This window comes from Tupaia chinensis, unplaced genomic scaffold (assembly GCF_000334495.1).
Source record: "Tupaia chinensis unplaced genomic scaffold, TupChi_1.0 Scaffold000231_2, whole genome shotgun sequence".
NCBI classification, from domain to species: domain Eukaryota; kingdom Metazoa; phylum Chordata; class Mammalia; order Scandentia; family Tupaiidae; genus Tupaia; species Tupaia belangeri.
In genome coordinates this window covers 2,917,701-2,941,941 of record NW_006159707.1, presented here as the reverse complement: position 1 = coordinate 2,941,941, position 24,241 = coordinate 2,917,701, and the positions used below count along the sequence as shown (strand labels likewise).

General features: G+C 46.0%; 1 protein-coding gene across 1 annotated transcript; it reads right to left on the bottom strand.

Annotated features, from left to right (window-relative positions):
- Positions 1-25: 25 nt before the first annotated feature.
- On the bottom strand, positions 26-23,716 carry EARS2 (glutamyl-tRNA synthetase 2, mitochondrial; the record flags this gene model as incomplete). Its single annotated transcript, XM_006148305.3, is given in 9 exon segments — positions 26-588; positions 1,039-1,174; positions 9,540-9,670; positions 9,775-9,928; positions 12,279-12,387; positions 13,563-14,035; positions 15,639-15,828; positions 19,922-20,077; positions 23,647-23,716. Coding segments are annotated over 9 exon segments (1,503 nt in total), but the record flags the coding sequence as incomplete, so codon positions are not given.
- Between the last annotated feature and the right edge of the window lie 525 nt (positions 23,717-24,241).

Sequence of the window (24,241 nt, the reverse complement as noted above, 5' to 3'; positions counted from 1 at the left end):
TTGGTGCACGCATGTACATGCACCTGGTGTGAGTTTTAAGCTGCTGGATCTGGGACTCAAGCCATGGTCAACTACATGGGAACCCAGCAATGTAACCATTACACCATCTCCTGGTCCCAGTAAGTTCTTAAGCCACCTAGTTCTGTGGCATTTTTGTTATGGCAGCCCTACAAAACTAATACCCAAGCCCTCTGGACTGTCCCAGAACGTTACTTTGCTGTGAACTAAATCCTGACCTCTACTATATAAGGTGGTATTCAAAACTAGAGATGAAGACTTCTTTTCTTAAGTCAGGAAGGTGAGGAGGGCTGGCTTCCCTGGCCAACCATTGAGGATGGGCTTGCTGTGGAGCCATAATGTACTTGTGTGCAGTTAGAGATTCTGCTTCCGCTCTTCATTCCTCTGCAAGCTTTTCACTGGGCCCAGGCCTCCTCCTGTCCTCTGAAGGCAGTTTCCAAGGGCACAGGTTCCTAGGAAGACCTCCACTGTCCTGCACATCATCTCCTAGCTGGACAGCACCTTCTGGATTCGTTCCCGCACTTCTTTTGGCCCCAGGGACACCATCATCTCAGCTACAGGAGGTCCTTGCTAAGAACAAAAAGAGAAAACACTGCCTCTCACCACCTTAAAGTACCTAAGAAATTTATGTTCAGCCTCAGCTTGTAGACGTTATCCCCAGGCCAGCTCCAACACTGCTGCCTGTGTTCTAAGGACAGACCTTGCATTTTACTGGTTTTTAATTTCTGTGGATGATGATGGGTCCTAGAAGCCTGTCTTTCCTGTATTCAGTAAACTGTGGATATGCCTTGTTATCCACAACAACCTACAAACTACATACAGGTAGAGACCTTCCGTTTGGTTCACTACTGTACCTAGCATACTGCAGGTACTCAAAATTACCTGTCGAATGACAGACTGAGGGGACTGATCATGTTTCATTCTTTTTTGTATCTCTAAAACTGAGCTACCAGTACCTGTCAGTTGAGAGGATAAATGAGGGGCTCCAGGGAACTGCCTAACCCATCTTCCCCGACTCACCGGCTGTCCACTGAGGGCCACACGAAGGAATTTCATCACGTTACTGTGCTTGGTGTCTTCCAGACCTTCTGACAGCTTCTTCAGTTCTCTGTTCAGCACATCCTGAGTTAAACTTGTAGTGGACCTTTCTAAAAGCCTAGAAGAGAGCCAGTCTCTAAGGAGCCCGTATGGGCCAATGGCAAGTGGGTGAGGGAGAACTTCAGAAGATTATCAGTCAGCTACTAAACAGTACAACCAACGGTCAAGCCAACTTTTGAGAAGTGAGGGAGATATCTACCACCTGCTCTCACATCCAAGTAAGAAAAAACCACCAAGGGGCTGTGGACATAGAAAATCCAAGCCAGTGAGCACAGTATAGTGAACCATAATGAGAGGATTTAGTAATTGCTACCTCTGTGTCATGTACAGTAAGCTTTATGCCTCATTTTCTCATCTGTGAAGTGGGGCTAATAATAGTATCTGCCCCACACAGGGCTATGATGGAGTTAAATCTTGTAAAGCACTAAGTACAGTGTCTGAACACATGGAAAACACATAAAAGTACTAGGTTTTAATATCTCAATTTAAAAATTATTTTAAATAACTAATATTTGTTAAATCCCAGAGCTCAGAACGTGCAAGAAGCTCTAAAAGAAAATTTAGGAATGGGTTAGACATAGAATGGATCATTTCTGGGAAATATCTGAAACACAGCTTCAAGATTAGTGGGAGAAGACTTTCTGGGGGATGCACAGAAAAGCGGAGGGAAGAAGTCAGGAGATTGCAGCAACAGAAATGACCCTATCAATTTGCAGCACTTGATCTAAAATCCAGCAGCTTAGCAACCATCCCCCACTTTCCTGGCAAGCCAGCTAAGAGATATCTCTCCCAAGAGATTTTGAATTTCAAAAGAAGTTTCCCTGGAGGCTGGCAGGTGGCATGGTGATTAAAGGTACTGGATTCCCACATGGCCGACTGCAGTTCAAGTCCTGGACCTGGCAGCTTGCTTTCTCACTTTCCCTTTCTCTCTCTGGTCAAATTAAGAAATAATAATAAATGGAATTACATAAATAAATATTTTTTAAAAAGTTCCCCTGTTGAAAATGGACTTTCATGGGACCAGCAGATGGTGGAATGGTTATGTCACTGTACTCCCATGTAGTCGACCATGGTTCGAGTCCCGGGCCAGGTGGCTTAAGCTCATGCCAGGCGCATGTGTGTGTGTGCCCAAGATACCACGTGGAGAATGGAGAAGGGATTGCAGTGTGGCCATCCCCCTTGGGAGGTGATTTCTCACTTTCTGTCTCTCTGTTTCTATCTTTCTAGCGAGTACACGCACCCTATAGCAAAAACCTCTCAAAAAAAAAGAAAAAAAAAAAAGAAAAAGGACTTTCAGATTGCGCAGTGGTTACGTCGCTGGACTCCCATGTAGTCGACTGTAGTTCAAGTCCTGGACCAGGCAGCTTAAAACTCATGCAGTGCATGTGTGCCCAAAATTCCGAGAGAAAAATGGAGAAGGGATTGTAGAGTGGCCATTCCCCCATGGGGAGGTGGGGTGGGGGGTGGGTGTGATTTCTTGCTTTCTCTTGTTCTGTCTCTCGGGCACATAGCAAAAGTCTCTCTTAAAAAAAAAAAAAGAAAAAAAAAAAAAAAGACTTGCAAAAAATTTTCCCCAGCCCCAATTCTGAGTTAAAACAAAAGATCAGAATAAAGAAGTGTTGAGTATATGTCACTGCAACTTCCCAGCTCCCGAGTTTTCACTGGAGAGTCTGCGCTGGAGACACTAAAGAGAAAATGAGGCTAGAGTTCTTCACTGGCACGATGATACATGATGCCAATTTTGATACTGCCTGCTCACAATGGCATCCAGACAACGACATTCCAAAGGTCAGCTCAGGTAATTCACATTCACTGTGTGAATGGCTCAGGGAACAGAGCTCAGAAGTGATTTGAAGAGGGACCAGCAGTTAGCATAATGGTTAAGTCACTGGACTCCCATGTAGTCTAATGTGGTTTGTGTCTTGGACCTGGTGGCTTGAAACTCACGCTGGGCGCGTGTGCGTGTGTGCCCAGAATCCCGAGAGGAGAATGGAGTAGAAGGGGCTATGGTGTGGCCATCGCCCCCTGGGGGGTGATTTCTCGCTTTCTGTCTCTGTCTCTCTCTGTCTGGTGAGCACATGCATCCTGTAGCGAAAACCTCTCCAAAAAAAAAAGTGATTTGAAAAAACAGCCTTTTAAGGCAGGCAGATTTCTTAACTAAATGCCAGAACCTGAACTGAGCTTCATTTTAAAACAAAAGTAACAACTATTGTTATCGCAGTGTTGCTATTGTCTGAATGTTTGTGTTCCTCTCATTAAAATCCCACAAGGTGATGGCAGTAGGTAGTGGGGTAGTGAGTAGGTCAAAAGTGGAGCCCTTGTAAAAGATACTTTCATAGAGCTTCCTCATCCCTTCTGCTATGACAGGACACAGGGAAAAGAAAGACGAGAGAACAGGGCCCTTGCCAGACATCTAATTAACAGGCACCTTGATCTCAGACTTCCAGCCTCCAGAACTGTGAGCAATAAGTATCTGTTGTTTGTACCACCTAGTCTACGGTAATTTTGTTACGGCAGCCCTGTCAGGCTATAATTCTTGTTTAAATTAAGGAGACAAAATACTGAAAATATAAATGCAAAGTGGTCTGTCTAGCTGGTGGCATGTGAGGGTATGCAGCCTGGTAGTATGACAGAGTTATCTGCATGCCTTGTTACTCACTCACTGAAACTGTCTGACATATGCCTTAGGTGCCAGGGGCTCTGCGGTAAATATCTGCGAAGAACGGGAAACATCTTGACTCTGGCTAGGTCATGCCATGTCTGTTTTATATAATGGTTATGGCTTACACATTATCATCTTTGATGGATACACAGCCAGCCTTCCTCAAAGTTGCAGAGGAACAGCATAACTACACTGGCTGACCTGATGCACAACAGGATCACAATGATAGTGAAAAGGTAGAAAAACATATATACTAAAGTCCTTATCTCTAACTGTAGAACTTCAAGCACATCCTTGAAAGCTTGCAAAAGAGTTCACTGTGCCTAGTAAAATGTATAAAGAAGCTCAGCATGACTGAGCAGCACAGCTTGTCTGTGTTCACTTGCATCACTGCTTCTGCATTTTCTTTCTCTTCTTTAACTCTTTCCTTCACAGGACCAAGCCCCAAGGGAGAATGCGGACAGTGGCATGGTGGGTAAGGTAGCTGAATCCACATGGCCAATTGCATGGTTCAAGTCCCAGATCCAGCAATTTGAAAAACACACCAGATACATATGCATGAGTGCCCAAAATCCCAAAAGGAGGGAGAAATGGAGAAAAGGAAATTGTGGCATGACCATTCTCCATGGGGTGGGGAGAGGGTGCATTTTCACTTTTTCTTTCTCAGTTTTTCTTCAGCGAGCACACACACCCTCTGGCAAAATTTTAAAAAATGATTTATTTATTTAACTCCATTTGCTATTATTTTTTAATTTGACCAGAGAGAGACAGAGAGAGAGGAACCAAGAAAGGGAGAGGGAGAAAGCAAGGCACCAAGCCCAGGACTCAAACCACGGTCAGCCATATGGGAATCCAATTTTGCCTCTCTGGCAAAATTTTAAAAGAATGTAAAGTAGGAACAAAGCATGGTCACTTCCAGGAAGCAGGCTGTCATGGAGCTAATGATAGAATGACAGGCTTCAGGAAGTGAGCAATGGCAGCTCAGGCAACATTAGCGCTGGCTGAAGTCTGGCATGACACAAACAGGACTTCTAGTGATCTGGCAGCTCCTGAACATTTGGGTATACGCTTTCCTGACTTGAGCGGAAGTCCTAAAGTGTCTCTGAAATCTGATCCCAAGCCTGGGATAGGGAGTTAAGACATTGAGTCCTGGTGAATTATAACTAATAGCTTCTACTGTGGTAGGTCCTAAATTAAGAGAGCATTAACAACAGCAGCTTTTGGGAATTTATTCTGGAGATATAATAGTAAAATGCTCAATGATCTCTATTCAATACTATTCACTACAGCATTGTTTGTAACAGCAAAATTTGGAAGCAACCCAAATGTCTATCAGTAGAAAAGGAGTTAAATGAATTGTGGTAAAGATAATGGAATAAGGATGCTCTCCAAACTCTGCACAAATCTAAAGATAAGCTGTTCAGTGTGTGTGTGGGGGCGGGGATACCCAAAAGAGAACAGGTATTATAGTGTACCTTTGGGTACAAAGGAGGAAATTTAGATATAATTAAGATGGGCCAGCAAGTGGCGTGGTAGTTAAACATTGGACTCCCATGTGGTCAACCATGGTTTGAATCTTGGACTTGGTGGCTTGCTTTCTCATTTTCTCTTTCTATTTCTCTCTGGTCAAATTTAAAAATAAAATAATAATAACAAATAAAATTTATTAAATAAATCTTTAAAATAAATAAATTAAAAAGAAAATATACAATTAAGGGTAGTGGGGGACCACGTGTTGGTGTAAGGGCTATGATGCTGGACTCCCATATAGTCGACCACAGTTCGAGTCCCAGAACTTAAACTCCAAGCCGGGTGCATGTACATGCATGCCCAAGATCCCAAAAGGAGAATAGAGGAGAAGGAATTGCAGCATAGCCATCACTCCTGGGAGGTGATTTCTCACTTTCTCTCTCTCTGTCTCTGTCTTTCTAGTGTGCTCACGTGCCCTATAGCAAAAACCTCTGAAAAAACAAACAAACAAACAAAAAAAAACAATGTACTGAGACCAGCAGATGGCATAATGGTTACATCCCTGGACTCTCACGTAGTAAACTGTGGTTCAAGTCCCAGACCTGGTGGCTTGAAACTCACAACAGGCTTTTGTGTGTGTGTGTGTGTGTGTGTGTGTCTGTCTGTCTGTGTGTGTGCCCAAAATCCCAAGAGGAAAATAGAGGAAGAGGGATTGCAGTGAAGCCATTCCCCAGGGGAGTTATTTCTTACTTTCTGTATCTCTGTCTCTTTGGAGAGCACACATGCCCTATTGTAAAAATCTTTTGGAAAAGAAAAAAAAAAGAATAGTAGGAACCTACTGAGAAATTGAAACTGGGCAGATGGGAAACAAGAATTAAAAGTAGGCCAGCTGGTGGGACCAGCAGTTAGCGTAATGGCTATGTCGCTGGACTCCCATGTAGTTGACTGCGGTTCGCGTCCCAGACCTGGTGGATTAAAACTCACGCCGGGAGCGTGTGCGTGCGTGCCCAAGATCCTGAGAGGAGAATGGAGGAGAAGGGATTGTGGTGTGGCCATCCCCCCCGGGGGGTGATTTCTTGCTTTCTGTCTCTATGTCTCTCTGTCTTTCTGGCAAGCGCATGAGCCCTATAGCAAAAACCTCTCAAAAAAAAAAAAAAAAATAGGCCAGCCAGTGACATGGTGGTTGGGGTGGGATCCCAGACCTGGCAGCTTAAGAAACATGCCAAGCACATGTCATGCATCTTCCATATCCTGAGAGGATAATGGAGGGAAAGCGACCAGTGTGACTATCACCCAGAGGGGTACTTCCCCCGCCTCCCCACCTCTTTGGAGTGTGTATGCTCTCCATGGCAAATTTAAAAAAAAAAAAAAAAAAAAAAAAGGATTTCCAGTGCATACCTTTTCAGAAAACAATTTCTAGGGACTAGATGATGATGGTACAGCAGTAAAACATGAAACTCTGTGAGGCTGACCAATGCGGAAAGGTTCCAGATGTGTGGCTGACCCACACTGGAAAGTTCCAGATCTGTGTCTGGAAATCTACTTAAGTATGACTATTTAAAAATACTATTTAAAAATTTAAAAATTGTAAGTTTTAAACCAAAGTTTAAAAGGTTTAAATGTATGAATAATCAAAATATTAGATTTTTAAAGGTATTTTTAAGGTTTTTGCCATAGGGCACATACACTCACCAGAGACAGAGAGACAGTGACAGGGAAAGTGAGAAATCACCTTGCAGGGGGATGGTCGCACCAGAATCTCTTTTCCTCCATTTCTTCATCCAGTTAGGATTCTGGGCGCACACACACATGGTTTCATGTCACCGGGGCTGGGACTCAAACCATAGTTGGTCATGTAGGATCTGGTTTCCCTTAGCCATAGGCTGTGGGACCACCTCCCATATAAATAAAGTTAGGTTCGCATATCCTTGAACATATTTCACAATAGAAACTATTCATTCTGGCCACCTTTCTGTTGGGGCTTTTCACAATAAATCCTTCTTATACCATGTAGACTTTCTGACACGTGTACATACTCTTTTCAAAAATACGTATAGAAAATTTCCAGGTTTTCAGGCACTGTCCTAGCACTTCATACATAAGAAAAGAGAGAATACAGTTAGATGTAAGGTCTCTAGACCCAGCCTTCCTGGGTTTGACTCCTCTGGCTTAGGGGCTATATTATCTTAGACAAGGCACTGTGCCGTGATTTCCTCATTTGTAAAATGGAGAGAACTACTGTATTTATTTTGTTAAAGGATGATTTAATTTTATGTATTATTATTATTCAAAATTTGATCAGAGAGAGAGGGAAAGTGAGAAAGCAAGCTGCCAGGTAAGCCATGGTCAGCCATATGGGAATCACCTTCACCACCATGCCACCTCCAGTCCCTACTGATTTCACTAGGTCGTTGTGAATTTAAGTACGTATTCACACACACACTCACATGTATGCGTAGGTATCTGTGTGTATTTATAGAAAATGTATACCATATATAAAGTAGCACATTGGTTTTTATTTTTAAGCAAACGCACATAATGTACTTGCTATTTTATACCAATTTAATCTCCACAGCTAAGCTGGGACGTATGTAAAGTATCTGTGGTTTTTGCTGCCCAGCATCTACCAATGCCTTTCTCCTAATACCAGTGCCCAAATCTCCCTGGGGAAATACTCACCTCCCATGCTCAGCCCATGTGCTTTGGCTGGGGGTTCACTCAGGTCTAGAACTTGACGTAGGCCTAAGCTTACCAGCACATTTCCCAGGTCTTGCTGAATGGCTCAAGGAGAGGGAAGCCAGGCCAATCACAGCTAACCTCAAACCACCAGGGATGAGGTAATCCCAAACACTGCCAGATTCTGAAGCACAGGCTTTCAAGTATGGAGTGGCCAAAACTGCCTTAGACTGCAGTTGGAGACTGTAAGAAAGGCAGTGGGGCCAGCAGGTAGTGTGGTGGTGAAGGCGCTGGACTCCCACATAGCCAATCATGGTATGAGCCCTAGGCCCACCAGCTTGAAAATTATGCAGGACACATGTGCATGCAAGCCCAAAGTCCCAGGAGGAAAATGGAGGAGAAAGGGTTGCAATGTGGCCATCCCCTTTTCACTTTCCCTCTCAGTCTCTCTGGTGAGCGTACACGCCCTGTGAGAAAAACCTAAAAAAAAAATAGTTATTAATGATCCCCCACTATCCTTCCTTTCTCATGAGTCATGATATATTTACCTGGGTATAAGTTACAAACCAGTTTGCAGATTCGCTCGCAGCTTGGTATGTCCACAAGACATACTTCTAGCCAGCAGGACATGGGCAGAAATGATATGTGCAGGCCATGCTACAGGGGCCCGGGCAGGAGGGACACTGCTGCTCCATGCCGGGGACTGGGGGAAGGCCCAGGTTTATGTTCCATGTCTGCCTCATCATGTCAGGTGTGCCTGCAATCCTGGCTGGTTTCAGGGCTCAGGGGAGGATTACGGTGTGAAAACCTTGTTGAGAGTGCCCATGTGGGAGTTAGTGTTGTGTGTACGTGTCTCTTGTGAAGAAAATAATAAATCTGAATAATAAGGCTGAATTGTGGACAGTCCATGAAGCTACCACGGACCACAAAGACCAGAATAAAACCTAAGGATGTGGGACCCTTGAAACACGGAGAAAGCTAGTCAACCCTGGACTGCCTGTTGCAGAAAGTGATGTAAGGGAAAAATGCCCTTCCATATTGGCCAGACTGCCATTCCTTCTGTCCAATAGAGACCCTGCCTCTACCTACCTTACACAAGCCTATGCACAAAGGGTGGCCAGAGTGGAGCAGGGGGCACCACAAGTCAAAGACAAAGACAGAAAGTAGGTCTTGGGGACATAATGCAGGCCCTTCTTTTAGTCTTTTCAATTACACACAATCATTCCCCCAGCTTACAGCAGTATCCATTGTGTTTTCTGCCCTGTTCTATTACTGTTTTAGAAAGAACTTTCTCTCTCTCTTATACAGGAGGCAATGGTAGCTCAAGGTGGTGCAGTTACTTGGCCAAAACTAAAGCTGCTTGGGCAATGTGAAAGAATTCAGTGAATCAGTGGCAGAGCTAGGGTGCAACCCAGGTTGAGTACCAGCCACGGGACACCCTGCCTGTGCTCAGCGAGAGCCTGGAGCTTTTGCGGAATCCCTTTTTCATCACAGAAAATCAGTGAGTAACCATTTCTTCACTGGCCATGGGGCTGTGCCTGCAGCCATCTCAGCCCTGGAGGAAGAGAGGCTGTGGGAGGGTGCAGAAGCGCAAGCTCAGCTGAACAACACTCACCCCAGCACACGCTTGGCAATCACATCCATCTTCTCCGAGAAGGCGCCCAGCTGCATCCGACCCACAGCAGGACGAGTCCATAAGTATGAGTATGTGGGTGAGACCAAATCCTGCAGGCGGCAAATGTGACCCTGGGGGAAGAAGCAGCCACTGAATGCATGGGGGACAGCGCTCTGAACACACTGGAGTGGAAGGGAGGAAGCGGAGGGTCTCCCAGAAATCCCCTGCCCCACACCTGTCTCAGCAGGATGATCCTCTCCACATACGCTGGGTCAAGGACACCTCTGTCTTGCAGCTGGCTCCCAAACGCCTCCTCAACCAGGGCCTGCAGCTTCTCCACCAGCTGGTGCCTCTGGGTCTCACTGCTCACCAGCCGTCCCAGGTGCACCCTGTGGGAGAAACCACGGAGGCCCCCTGCCACTTGTACCTCCAGCCCACCCAAGCCCACTCTCCCCAGGAGTAGCTTGAGCTTGAAGAATGACACAAGAACCCTCCTTTTCAAGAGCTAGAAGCAGTATTCTTTTTACATTTATAAAAGGAGAAGGATCTGGCTAAGGCTGCAAACACAGTGCCTGAGAGTACCAAGCAGCCTGTAGATGTGCTTTGTTTTCAGTGTTTTTAAAATAGACACCAACATTTTAAACTAGGAAGCCAAAAATAGTTTTCTGGCTTTTCTTGGGAAATCAGAAGATTTGGCTGCAAAGGACTCTCATTCCCCATGGCTTCAACTGAGCAGAGCAGAGCAGAGCAGAGCAGAGGCTACACAGTGAGAATGGCCCAGTCTCTCTGCTCCTGATGTTGCAGCAGATCTGCTGTGTCCCCTGTTACCTGCCTGGCCTCCACAGGCACATGAGTTTACAAAGCAGAATCCAGGAGTGTCTGCCTCCTAACCTGCTTGAACTGTGAGATTTGGGCACGAAAGGAGAGGTCAAGAATGTGTATCTCTGAGATGCAGAACAGAGGGCAGAAGTGTTTGAACCATGTACTTGCAGGTTAAAAATCTGGGTTTCCACTTGTCAGTTTACATTTTCCCCTTTCCAGAATTATTCCAACTGTCTGATTATCTCTTTAGAAGCAGTAAAGCCTCTAAGACTCCAACCCTCAAACCAGGCTCTGACATCCTCAATGCCTAGGCCTAGGCTGCCCTCCCCTCACCCTGGCAAGATCAGAGGGACCAGAGAAGTGCAGGGCTGAGGTCCATTCTGAAATGTGTGGTGCCTTGTCTCTGGCATGGAAGAAAGGTGGGCAGCAAGGTGTGGGCAACCACTTCATGGGCTTTGGAATCGGAATCGGACAGGCCTGAGTATGATTCCGGACCTGCTTGGTGTTTTCAGCAAGTTGCATGACCACGGAGGGGCTCAAGATGGTTTCTATAAAGTGGGAATGACAAGAGGGATTCCCGCACAGGGTGGCTGTGAAGATTAAACGAAGAAAGCACTGATAGCAAGGCCTGTATTACCACCACATCTGGGACCTGCAGAGAGGCAATGGGCCTAAAAAGAGGCTTCAGCATGTTAGGGGATAAAAGGATAAGACCCATTGGGAAGCTACCTGGAAAGCAAATTGGCAAAAAAAATAAATAAATAAAATAACATAATTTTTAAGGGTATCGGGGAAAAAGAAAACATGAAAGCGGTATTGAAATAATTTCTGAAACCTCCTTACTAGCTAGATAAAAATAGCAGAAAAACAAACAAAAATACCAAGACACCCTTATGGACATCCTTATAGCTTGTAAAGTACAGGGACATAGTAAGTGCTAAAAAAATGCAACTACTCCTACTACTAAAATTATCGCAGCAGTGGCATAACTAGCCTAAAGTTAACTGAAGTAACAACACCAAAACACCGGCAGCTGATGTGAATTCTCCAGGCTCTTGCAAGTAAAAGCAGTGAGGAGAGCCTGCCTCTAAACCCGTACAAGCCTGGCTGCTGGTTTTACAACTAACACCCTTTGACCGAGACATGTCAACGAATGATCTAAACTGTAACTACATTGGGAGGTTTCAAAGCGAAGAGCTACCTGAAGAATCTACTACATGGAATACAGACCAGATGCCATAAGGCAGCGTTCATTCACTGTGTTGGCTGGGCAGGGGGTGATTCTAAAATAAAGATGGGGCAGGCTGGTGGTATGCTGGTTAGGGCAGCTGAATCCCACATGATGTCCCAGACCCAAAAGATTAAAAAACATGCTGGACACTTAAGTGTGGATGCCCAAAACCCTGAGAGGAGAATGAAGGAGAAGGGACTGTGACATGGCCATGCTCCCTGGGAGGTGCTGTCTCACTTTTTCTCTCTCTTCAACAAGTGCACGTGCCCTATAGCAAACTTTTAGAAATTAGGAAAAAAAATCATAACATGAAGATGCCTCTTGCCAGGCTGTGGTATTAACAAAATCCATGCAAAGGGCGGCCAGGAACATAATGCTAATGATAAAAGCAGTACCTTCCATTTACTGAGTGAGTTCTATTTGCCAGGGCTATGTCAAATGCTTTCACACATTTCATTTGTATAACAATAGTACAATATACTATCATTAATTCCATTAATCCCATTTTAGAGAAGAGAAAACAGAGGCTAGAAGAGGTTAGATGACCTACTCATGTTCACACAGCATAAGCTCCAAAGCCCAAAGTCAGGAGTGTGACTCCAGAGCCCCCTAAACCCTCTGCCATGGGGATCCATTATAAACAAGAAATCTCTTTTCTACCAGGGATCTCTATGTTCCACACTCACCTGTTGAATTCTGGAAGCTTCTCCAGATCCAGGAGGGCCGAGTGGCAGGTCACCCGAGTCAGGTCGAACTGTGTTATCAGCTCTGGCAAGGTCCTGCCCATCTGGTTCTCTGCAAGTGAGGCAGGCCTGGCTCTCAGCTTCCTCCCTGTCCTCCTCCCTCCTTCCACTTTCAAATAACAGGGAAGCTCAGTGAACATGCTCTGCACTCCCCACTGCACTCTGACCAGAGGGATTTGACTCTAGTTGTTTCATACACCAAAGGCCTGAATGAACTTTCATTTTCAAAAACAGTTCTATCACTACAGAAAAAGAAATCTGAAACCAGCCGGACTAAACCGATCCTCAATACTCTTGAAGACGTGGTCTGAAAGAAGAGCACATCGATCGCCTGCACCCCAGATTCTGATTTGACTAGTTTGGGGGTGGAGTCTCAACATCAATAAATTTTACAAGCTTCTTAATACATTGCACGGCCAGAACTGAGAACCGCAGGGCTGGGAGCTGTTCCTTGTGAGCAGCAGCCCTGCCCAATCGGTCTACTGGCATTGAGGTCCAGCCCGGGCCTTGGGTGAAATATCCCTCACTAGCTGTGTGATGTTGGCAAGTTACTCATCCTCTTTGAGCCTCACACTGCTCTCACAAATAGTGGGAATACAGATATCTATTGCTCGAGGATACTTTACAGGTTAAATGAAATGAGGGCAGATTATTATTGCTACATTTTTCAGAAACTCCGGCCACAAAAAGGTCGTTTTACTAGCTGCATGCTTCTTCAAGCTGTGGGCTCTAAGTCTTGGACCAAGGTTAAGGGCTCAGCTTGGAATAAAGTAAATTATTACTATAAAGTAAATTTATAGTAATGCTACTAACACTGGTAGCGTCCACATTTGTAACAGCAGCCATAACAACACGGTAGTAATCACAAGATCTGTGAAATTTTGAGCCTATTGTGTGGCCGGCACTGTGCGGGATACATTCATGAGCTCAGTGAATCCTAACTTCACCTGAGGAGATGGACACTTATCTCCACTGTACAGGTGAAGCATTGTACAGAGACCACATGCTCCTTGAGGGCAGATGACGTCTGTCTTCACTGCTGAAGCCCCAGTGCTGAACTTGGAGTCTGGCTTAATAAACATTTGCAGAATAAAAGAATGAACTTGCCCAAGGCCCTGTCACTGGCAGGTGGCAAAGCTGGGACTGAAGACCAGGCCTGCCTGAACCACAGCCCCTGATCCTTACTGCTGTGTGCTCTGCTACCGTGACTGCTTAACGAGCAGGTACCTGCAAACCCCGAGCCACAGTTAGTGATGATGTCAAGCAAGGCATCAGGCAGGAAGCCGACAGCAGCAAAGTGCTCCAGGAAGATGTCCCCTTGCCTCTTGGACAGCTTGCTGCCATCCCTGTTGAGCAGCAGGGGCAGGTGGGCAAAGCGAGGTGGCTGCCAGCCCAGGGCCCGGTAGAGGAGCAGGTGCTTGGCAGTGGACACGAGCCACTCGGAGCCCCGCAGCACGTGGCTGATGCCCATGTGGTGGTCGTCCACCACACAGGCCAGGTGGTACGTGGGGAAGCCGTCGCTCTTCAGGATGACCGGGTCTCCCTCCACGCTGGCCACCTCATGCCGATTCCAACCGTACACCAGGTCCTGGAAGGCTGGTGCCTCCTCCTCCAGGCGGAAGCGGATAGCAGGCTTGGGGTCCTTGGCCAGCCTCTGGGCCACCTGCCCCTGGCTCAGGTTCCGGCATCGATTGTCATACCTGTGGGGACCAGAGCAGCCAAGGAAGTAAGAGCACCATTTACTGACAGGAGTCCTGCCTCTGTCTCTGATCACTGTATGACCTTGGCTAAGTCTTGTGACTCCTCAGTCTGGAATGGGGATAATAAAATGGATGATGTATGAGAAAGCTGAGATAAGCCTAACTGCCATTCTTTCCTTTTCCTTGTGTACGAGAAAATGATAAAATGTTTAGTCCAAGGGCTTAAATCATTATTGGCATAGATGGTCTTGTAAACTCACTGCCCTATCCTCGTGACCAATCCAGGTAGGACTATAACCCCATCCTAGTCACTGAGACATAAAGCGCCCTTGGGAATGAGGAGAGATTAAGGTGCTGGAAAAGAAAGAATCACAAGAGGAAATTCTAGATTTTTAAACTTCCCACATCCTCCTTCCTGTGCTCTTTGGATGTTGTCCTATGAAGTATGGATCCCTGAGATGGAAAACTGGGAATGTGAGCCAGTCGGTAGCATGGTGGTTAAGGTGGCTGGGTCCTACATGGACAGTTGTATGGTTTGAGTCCTGAACTTGGCAACCTGAAAAACACGGCAGGCACATGTGCATGTGTGCCCAAAATCCCAAAAGGAAGACGAGAGAGAAGGGACTGTCATGTGACCATCTCCCATGAAGGGTTTACTCTCTCTCTCTCTTTACATGCGTGCCTTTTGGCAAAAGAATTTTTTTAAAAAATTTAAAAAAAAAATGGAAACGGCAAGTTGCACAATATACTATGGGCACAGTATGTCATTGTGCTCCCATTGGAATGACATAAAAAGGGAACTACTATGCACTTATGACAAATGTTCCGGATGTCTCCAGGGGAGGCATAGAAAATCTCAACACTAGCTGTCCCTGGATATGAAACTGAGTGGCCAAAATCATGGTTGGGAGAGAGATGTCTCGATGTGTATCTTTTTGGACCTTTTAAATACGGGACGATTTTTTTTTAAAAAGAATTATTTAATTGTATTTATTCATTGATTTTATTTTAATTTGACAAGAGAGAAAAATACACATAGAGAGAGAGAGAATTGGAAAGTGAGAAAGCAAGCCACCAGTTCCAGGATCCGAATCATGGTTGACCATGTGGGAGTATCCAGCGCCTTAACCACCACACCACCCGCTAGTCCATAAACAAGAAATAACCTAATTTATTTGAAATAATAAATAATTAATATTACTTTAAATGTAAGTGCCCCAGACACCACTTGGCAGGCAGCTTCTGATGTGGCCCCTGATAATCCCTGCCTCCTGGCTTTCACACCTCATGCAATTCTGTCCCCTTGAGTGTGGGCTGGGCCCAGTGACTTCCTTCTACTGAACAGAACAGAACAAACAGAATGAATGAGTGATGAGATGTCTCCTCTGTGAGGTAGTCTCCAGATTCGCCTTCCTCATCCTCTCACACCCTCCCTGGCTCACTCCGAAGAAAGAACGCTGCTGCAAGATGCCCTACAGAGAGGGCCCACATAGCAAGGAGCTGATGTCCCCAGGCAATAGCTAGCAAAGGCCTGAGAACTGTGCACGGCCTCAGGAGAGGACAAGCAGATTCTCCCTGAGTTGTGATGAAGTGGGGCTCATACCGGGGTGTCTGGCGGTTCCTCAGGGCCTCCTTCTTCAGGAGCTCCAGCCGCTGCGGTGAACAGAAACAGGGGTAAGCAGCTCCAGTTTTCAGCAGAGCTTCTGCAGCCTGAGTGTACAGCTCCAGGCGCTGAGACTGCTGGTAGGGCCCGGCAGGACCTCCCCGACGAGGGCTTTCATCAGGAGGGATGCCTAGAACACAGGCAGAGACTTGTTATCAAGGAACAACTGAAATGTGCATGGCTTTCATCTCCAAGCGAGCTATGAGCACTCTACACATGTATCAACGCTTTTCATCCTCATGATAATCATGGTCAGTGCTATTACAACTTCCTTCTTAGAGATGCAAAGTTAAAGCTCAGGGAGGCTAAGTGCTCAAGTTCACGCAGCCTGTTGGAGTGAGAAGTCAGAGAGGTGTGGGCTCCACAGGTCACACTCTGGCTGTATATTCTCTCAGTCATCCTTTCCCTGTTAAGGGAGAAACCACCCAGGCCTGGAACAGCTAATGAGAACGAGGCCTTGCAAGCTGTTGTGGTGTTGTGTGACCTCCCTTAAGCCTCAAGACTACCCCACCAGGTAGGTGCTGATACTACTCACATTCTGTAGGAGGAAACAGGGCTTTGCTGTCACCTGGCAAGGCTAAGGAAAACAATGAGATTCAAACCCAAGTTAGTGGGTCCAAGTCCACATTGTACAGCCGGCCTCTGATTTAGCCTTTCTAAGCCAGTGTGCTCCTCTGAAAAGTGATGCTAACAGCCTCCTGTGTAGAGATTGAGAGAATGCATGCATCTCCCCACAAAGCGCTCAGCACAATGACTGACATGAAGGACAGTTGCAACGTGTGACATAGGTTAAATGTAACATTTCTTAACATTTTTCCCCAAACAGCATGTATACTTTGGAGCAAGACAGAGATAAAGTACCCCTCCCCCATGGGGCACACTTACACAATCTTTTTTCCTCCATTACTTCATCCCACTAGGATTTGAAGTATGCACACATGCCCAGTGTGGGATTTTTTTTTTTTTTTTTTTTTTTTAAAGTCACTGGGGCTGGGATTTGACCCACAGTCAGCCACATGGGATCTGGTTCCCTATGCTCAGTCACTGCACCATGGAGCCAGCTCAGATGGGATCTATTTTAAGCCAAATTCCTAACCTAACCCCTAGTTTCATCAGGTGATGCAGGAGATTTAATATAAACACATCCAGGAAAGGGCAGAGGGGACACAAGAACTAAAGGAGGGCATTTCTAACCTTAAAAACCTCTCAAGTAGACTAGGAACATAAAGAACATGGTTCACTGTGACACCCAGTGCCAAAACAAAGTCTAGAGGCAGATGGCCTGGGTTTGAACATACTGGCCAGCTCTGAAACCTCGGGCAAGGCACCTTGCAGGGTCTCTGCTTCCTTGTTTACAACAGAAAGGTACGAATACTGGAACTTTCTTACAAGGGTCATCACACTGCCTGGCACATGCTAAGCACTCAGTTCACTTGGCCATGATTATTATTTGGATTATTTAGCTCCCTCTCTCCCAGAGCCTTCATTTCTTCACTTGTCAGAAAGGAGGGTTGGAACAGGTAAATTTGGGAGCCCCTTCCTAATCTTACCTTAACCAAGTCTCTTGAATGTGATCAGTATCATAGTATACTATCATAGTAAGAGTGATTCCTAAGAGGATTGAAAACATATGTTCAAGGGACCGGCATATGGCATAGCGGTTACATTGCTAGACTCCCACACAGTTGACCTGGTTCAAGTCTTATACCTGGCGGCTTAAAATCTCACGCTGGGCATGTGTGCATGCATGACCAAAATCCCTAGAGGAGAATGGAAAAGAAGGGACTGTGGTGTGGCCATCCCCCATGGGGGGGGTGATTCCTTGCTTTCTCTCTGTCTGTCTGTCTAGTGAGTGCATGTGCTCTATAGCAAAATTCTCTCTTGAAAAAAAAAATTCACATAAAGACTAGTATTCAAATGTTCATAGCAATTTTATTCACAGCCAAAAATGGAGATAAGCCTCATGGCCATCCATTGGCGGAGGGATAAATAAAATGTGGTATTTGCATACAATGACTGCTGTTTGGTCATAAGAGGAAATAAAGTATTGATACGAGCTACAGATGAACCTTATGCTAAATAAAAGTCATGAAAAGTCATTCTTTTTTTTTAAAAAATAATTATTTCTTTAATTTTATTTGTTATCATCTTTTTTCAATTTGACCAGACAGAGAGAGAGAGAGAAAGTGAGAAAGCAAGTCACTAGGTCCAGGACTTGAACCATGATTGTCATATGGGAGTCTAGTGCCTTAACCTCCACGCTACTTGTCGACCCCGAAAAGTCACATTTTTTATTATCTCATTTGTATGAAATGTCCAGATGAGGCCAATCCATAGACAGAAAGCCGATTACTAGTTTCCGGGGGATGCGGACAATGGAAAGTGACTGCTAACCCATATGGGGCTTCTTTTGGGGGTGACAGAAATGTTCTGGAATTATCACTGATGGTTGCACAACATAATACACTAAAATCCACTAAATTATATACTTTGAAACTATGCATTTCATCTCATGTGGCTATATGTCCATGAAAAAAAGTGAGTCTCAGAGCATGGAGCTCCAGAAGCCAGCACCCTGGACTACCTGGATACCTGGCCTCTGCCTCACCAAAATGCTAGTTAAGGGCGGGAGGGGTAGGAGAGAGGGGTTTCACGGAGGGGTGGCAGCCTCCCTCACCCGATCACACTGCACAGGGAGCTCTATAGGCAGGTGCCCATCAGCCTTGTTTGTCAGTGTCTCCCTTGGGACTAGTGCAGTACCTGACACACACCAGATGCTCCATGAAATCAAAGGTCTCACCTTGGCCTGCATGACGCTACATGATTTGGATCCCAGCAAGTCCTCTGTCCTCATGTCTCCAGTCACTCTGTTTTCCTCACTCTGCTTGGCCACAACGGCCTCCTCACTGCTTCTGAAATATGCCCAGCAAGTTCCTTTTGCTATTGCCTCTGCTTTGAACATTCTTCCCTGAGTAAGCACTGGTGTGGCTCCTCACTTCATTCGAGTTTCTACTCCAGTGCCACCTCCTCAGAGAAGCCTATACCTAAAAAAGCAGTCCCTTTCCTAGTTCCCTACTGCTACCTTTTCTGCACAGGGCTCATCACTACTTAATAGCATAGCAAGAATGAATTAGTCTATCCATCTGTCTTCCCCTTCCCACTGGGCAAAGGGTCTTTACTCAACATCCTGAGCACCTGGACAAGTAACTGGATCTCAGTAAGCAATCTTGTTGAATAAATTCCTTCGTCAACTTTGGCTGAGTATCTAAAATTTTCTATCATAGAAAACAGAAATGAAATGGGTGTTTACACTTTAGGCACTTAGAGTCTAGTGAATAATTCACCCGAGTTTAGAATACAGATCTCAGAATAGTCTGCTATTTGCCCTGGGAATCTGAATCTCATCAGTCCCACCTGTCCCTGCAGGTGGGCAACTGCTGACTCAGGAAATGCAAATACAATCCTCCTCCCTCCTCCTGACTGTGGCTGTTTTCAGAATTAAATGTCCACACGGAAGATCAATTTCAGAGACTACACATATTTTGTCTGGCTCACCAATGTTATTTTAAAAAGGGCAGGGACAGCAGGTAGCATAGTGGTTAAGGCGCTGGACTCCCACAGCAGTTCAAGTCCTGGACCCAGTGGCTTGAAAATCATGCCAGGAGCATGTGCGTGTGTGCCCAAAATCCCACAAGGAGAATGGAGGCCATGGGATTATGGTGTGGCCATCCCCCTGGGGGATGAATTCTCACTTTCCCTCTCACTGTCCCTCTCTTTCCAGTGAGTACACATACCTTATGGCAAAAACTTGAAAGAAAAGAAAAAAAAAAAAGAAAAAAAGGCCCAGATTTAACAATGGGATATATTAATTCAAAATAATAATAAATCTGTTCTGGGTCCTCTTGGAACTCAAAAGCTTAGACAATCTGGTCCAGCAATGGCTCTGAGCTGGTGCACCAGCTCCTCTGAATAAGACAGGTTTCCTCCTCCAGTTCTTAGTTGACCTGTGCTTCTTGCTTGGCCATTGTAGTGACTGGACTTGAAACTCTGGGATAACAAGAATATCAAGCTAGCCTCATGGTTTTTCTTCAGAAAGTCTCAGCATCTTTTGGGTGGTACTTGCCACCCCAACTGCATGAATGTACCCACTATTCCAGGAACACCTCATTCTCTACTCTGGGTCTCATGAGAACCCAATAGGCTCCTTTCCCTGACAGTCTCACCTGCCCACTCCAACATGTCCTCAATATTCTCCGCTGCCCCAGGCACAAGACGGGTCTGATCTGTGTCCTCCAGTCTTAGGATGAAGCTCCCCTGGTGCTTTTTGGCAAAGATGTAGTTGTAGAGGGCAGTGCGGAGGCCACCGAGGTGCAAGAACCCTGGTAGAAGTAAAAACATGTTAGATGAGACAAATCAGAAGAACTCACAGGTCTCGGCTCAGGGGCCAGTAAGCTCTGCTTGTGGCAGAATGTCCCCACAACTGCAAAGACCAAGAAATGTCTACCACTGTCCCATCTCTCCAAACAGCATCCAGACTGCCAGACTGCCAGAGAAAAGGAATGGCTGCTCAACTCGTTTAGTCCCTCATCTTGCAAGTGTAAATCTACCCGGACATCAGGGCACACTGCTTTGAAAAAGGCTCTAACTTTCTCCAACTGGACTCTACTTTTTTTTAAGAGAGATTTTTGCTATAGGGTATGTAGGCTTGTCAGAGAGACAGACAGAAAGCAAGAAATCACTCCCCCACCCCAGTAGGGATGGCCATACTGCAATCCCTTCTCGTTTCAGGATCTTGGCATGAAGGCACATGCGCCCGATATGAGTTTTAAAGTTGCCAGGTCCAGGACTTGAACTATGGCCAACTATGTGGGAGTCCAGTGACGTACTCATTATGCCGTCTGCTGGTCCCTGTACTCTACTTTGATATTTGCCTCATGGCAAAGTTTCACCTGAAGCAGTGGATTACTAACTGAATCCCTATCACACAACCTTCCTGCATTCAATGATGTGCTCCAGGCAGAAAACCCCAATTAATTACAAATGAGTTATGAATTTAAAGTAAAATCACATTTTGTATAAGTGCTTGGCAGTATACTGACAATCCACATCACTCATTTTGAATTTTGCCTCCTTGAGATTTTTGTCCTAACTGCTAGCTTTAAACACCAACCAAAAGTAATACTTAATTCCATTATATTGGGTCCTCAGAAAAATCTTGATGCATTTTTGCATAGAAAAATATATCATGGAGCCAGCAGTTGGCGTAATCACTCTGGACTCCCATGTAGTCTACCATAGATTGAGTTCTGGATCCAGTGGCTTAAACTCACACCAGGTGTGTGTGCGTGCATGCCCAAGATCCCGAGAGGAGAATGGAGGAAAAGGGACTGCAGCGTGGCCATCCCCCCTTGAGGGGGATTTCCTCCTTTCTGTATCTCTCTGCCTTTCTGGCAAGCATACACGCCCTATAGCAAAAACCTCTCCGAAAAGAAAAAGAAAAATACATCATGACTTTTCCCACAATGCAACACTTAAGTTCAAACTCCCAAGATCTTACTTTTTAATTATTTCTAAAATTAATTAACTTAATTAAAATGAAGTTTTACCAGGATTGTCACTGCCCTTATCCCTACCTTCTTTGGACAAGCCCAGAACCCCCGTCTTCTCAATGAGCACATTTGCATTTCCAGGTACAGGAGGCAGCACAGAATAGGAAAAGCCTTCTGAGATCCGCAGACCCTGGGTTCAACACTAACTATGGGTGTGACATCTGACTAGTTAACAAGGCTACCACAAAACAGTTGAGTTCATTGGCACTGGTCCCGAGACAGAAGACAGGGTTGAAAGCAAGGCTTCCCACCTTAAATTTGCCTGGATTCAAGTTCTGCATTCACCATTCACTAGTTGTTACCCTTTGGGCACTCTACTTAATTTGTATTTTGTAATTTTTATTATTAGGTTTCTGCCATAGTACAAGTGCACTCACTGGAGACAGAGAAAGTGAGAAATCACCCCGCAGGGGGGATGGCCACATCGCAATACCTTCTCCTCCATTCTCTTCTCAGGATTTTGGGCACTAGTATACACATGCCTGCGGTGATTTTCAAGCCGCCAGGTTGGCACCAGAACTGTGGTTGGTTGTGTGGGAATCCAGCACATTAACCACCACACCACCTCCTGGCCCCTCTATGTAACTTTTGTGATCTTTGATTTCCCCATCTGACAGAGGAATTAAAAGCAAAAAAGAGGAACATTCCTCCCTGGTTTGCCGTGAAGTCTAAATTCTGAGCAAAGTTCACCTTTAATTAATTTTAGCTATTATAATCATCTTTGTTGCTTGATAATTCTTTTATTTATAGTCAACAGCCTTCCCCATTTATGCTTTTCCTGCCAATCCTTTCCCTTATCAGCTTTTCCTGGCAATCAACAAGGAAATGAGATTACAATCATCACAACAGAGGCTCTTTTAATTAAGTGCTGTCTATGTGCATCAGACCTTGTTAAGTGGCTCAGCTGCATTAGTTCAAATGCATGAGGCAGGCACCTCATTATTACCCTTGTTTGACAGATGATAAAACAGGCTCAGAGGTTAAGTATTGAATAATTTGCCCAGTTACACATCTAGGAAGTGGCAAAGATATAAATTTGGATGCAGACAATCGCAGGCCTTGGCATTATGTTTAATTGCTCCTTAAAGCAAGGTGTGCAGTCCAAAAACTGCTGCCAGTTCAAAACTGAGTAAGTACAGGAGTACAGGAACAGACTAAACATTCAAAACCTTATAGCAACTTGACAAGAGAAATTTTATGTCTGTTGTACCTAAAGAAATGGGCTTGTTGGGGCCAGCAGATGACATAGCAGTTATATCGCTGGACTCCCACATGTCCAATCATAGATCAAGTCCCGGACCTGGGGGCTTGAAACTCATGCTGGGTGTATGTGCATACATGCCTAAGATCCCCAGAGGAAAATCGAAGAGAAGGGATTGCAGCATGGCCATCTCTCCTGGGGATGATTTCTCAGTTTCCCTCTCACTGTCTCTGTCTCTCTTGCATACGCCCTAAGGCAAAAACTTCTATTAAAAAAAAAAAGGAGGCTTGTATTTTGTTTTCCAACACTTTGTTTTTCTACTAACGCAGTTACACTAATCTGATACAAATATTGATCCACAGTGGATTGTAAATTAAAAACTAGTGCTTCGACCATGGATGGTTGGAGCAGTACTGATTGACATTATACTGCCTATCCTAAAGATCTTGTCACAACAAATTTAGTGCTGACCCTGGGGTTGGGAGTAAGACACATGCTCAGTGGAGAGAGGGCAGAAGGTAGGCTTAGTGAAAAAAGAACCCTGGGGCCTGGGGAGCAGGCCCTGACAAGATCTCCAACGGGGCTATCCAACTCCTCTCTGCCTCACTAATAACCACAGGGCTTTTGTACTTGCAATTTCGTCTCCCAGAAAGTTCCTTCTACACGCTTGTCATCTGGCTCACAGTTCAAATGTCATCTCGGCAGCAAGTCCCTCTTGAGCAACTTACCTAACCCCCGGACCCGACCCCGCTTTATTTCCCACTTGGCACATGAGACTCTCAAATTACAATTATGATATTCATGGCTGTTTGTCGGGGCCGCCAGGATACAGGCTCCTTAGAGATCCTAATTCTCTCTGACCCGAAGTCTAGCACAGTACCTGACATAGCTCACACTCATTACATTTACTGAACGCATGAAAACAAGACACCAAGAGATGGTACACAATAAACACGAATGAATTTGTATCAGTGCGGATCATTTCCCCTTCCTGGACGTCTGGGTCGTTCTCGGTAAAACGGAGCCGCGTAGCCCGCCCAGTCTCACACCGCCTGAAGGCACCGGTTCAGGAACGTTCGGGAGGGGCGGGGTCGCGACGGTGGGACGGGGCCTGCGGCGTCACGTCCGCCGAAGTTACCTGTGGGGCTTGGGGCGAACCGCACTCGCACCGCAGCCCCGGGAGCAGCACCCAGGCTGGCCGCAGGCCGGTGTCCCGGGGCGCCCAAGGCCCCCGGAGGGCCTCCGGGGATGCACCAGCCTCTGCAAAAGCGCCGCCATGTGGGGGTGGACTCGCACACGTGGGCCTCTTTCTGCGTCAATTCCGGGCAGGCCTCTTAGCCAATCCGCCTCCGCCACAGCGATCCGAGCCCCACCTCTTAAAGACGCAGGCCTCCCAGTTTGAAAGTCCACGCCCCCTTCGGTGGCTAAGGCTCCACTTGGCCACCAGGGGGCAGACCCCACAGAGCGGGCCGTTTCCCGGACCCGCCCCCCTCGACTCGGGAAAGCTAAAGCGTGGCAGGGGCCGGGCTGGGGAAGTGAAGGAGGCGGGTCTCCATAGAAACCTCCACCTGTTTCCGGCCAGGCTGTGCGAGATTAGGGGCTGCTGCGGGGGCCAATCTCAGCTAGCTAGTCTTTTCCCAGCGGCCTCTGCGGGAGCAGTGGGTGTTGTACACAATCATCATGGCGGCGGCCGGAGCCCCGGATGGTGAGTGCGGAGTGGGTGGCGGGTGTCC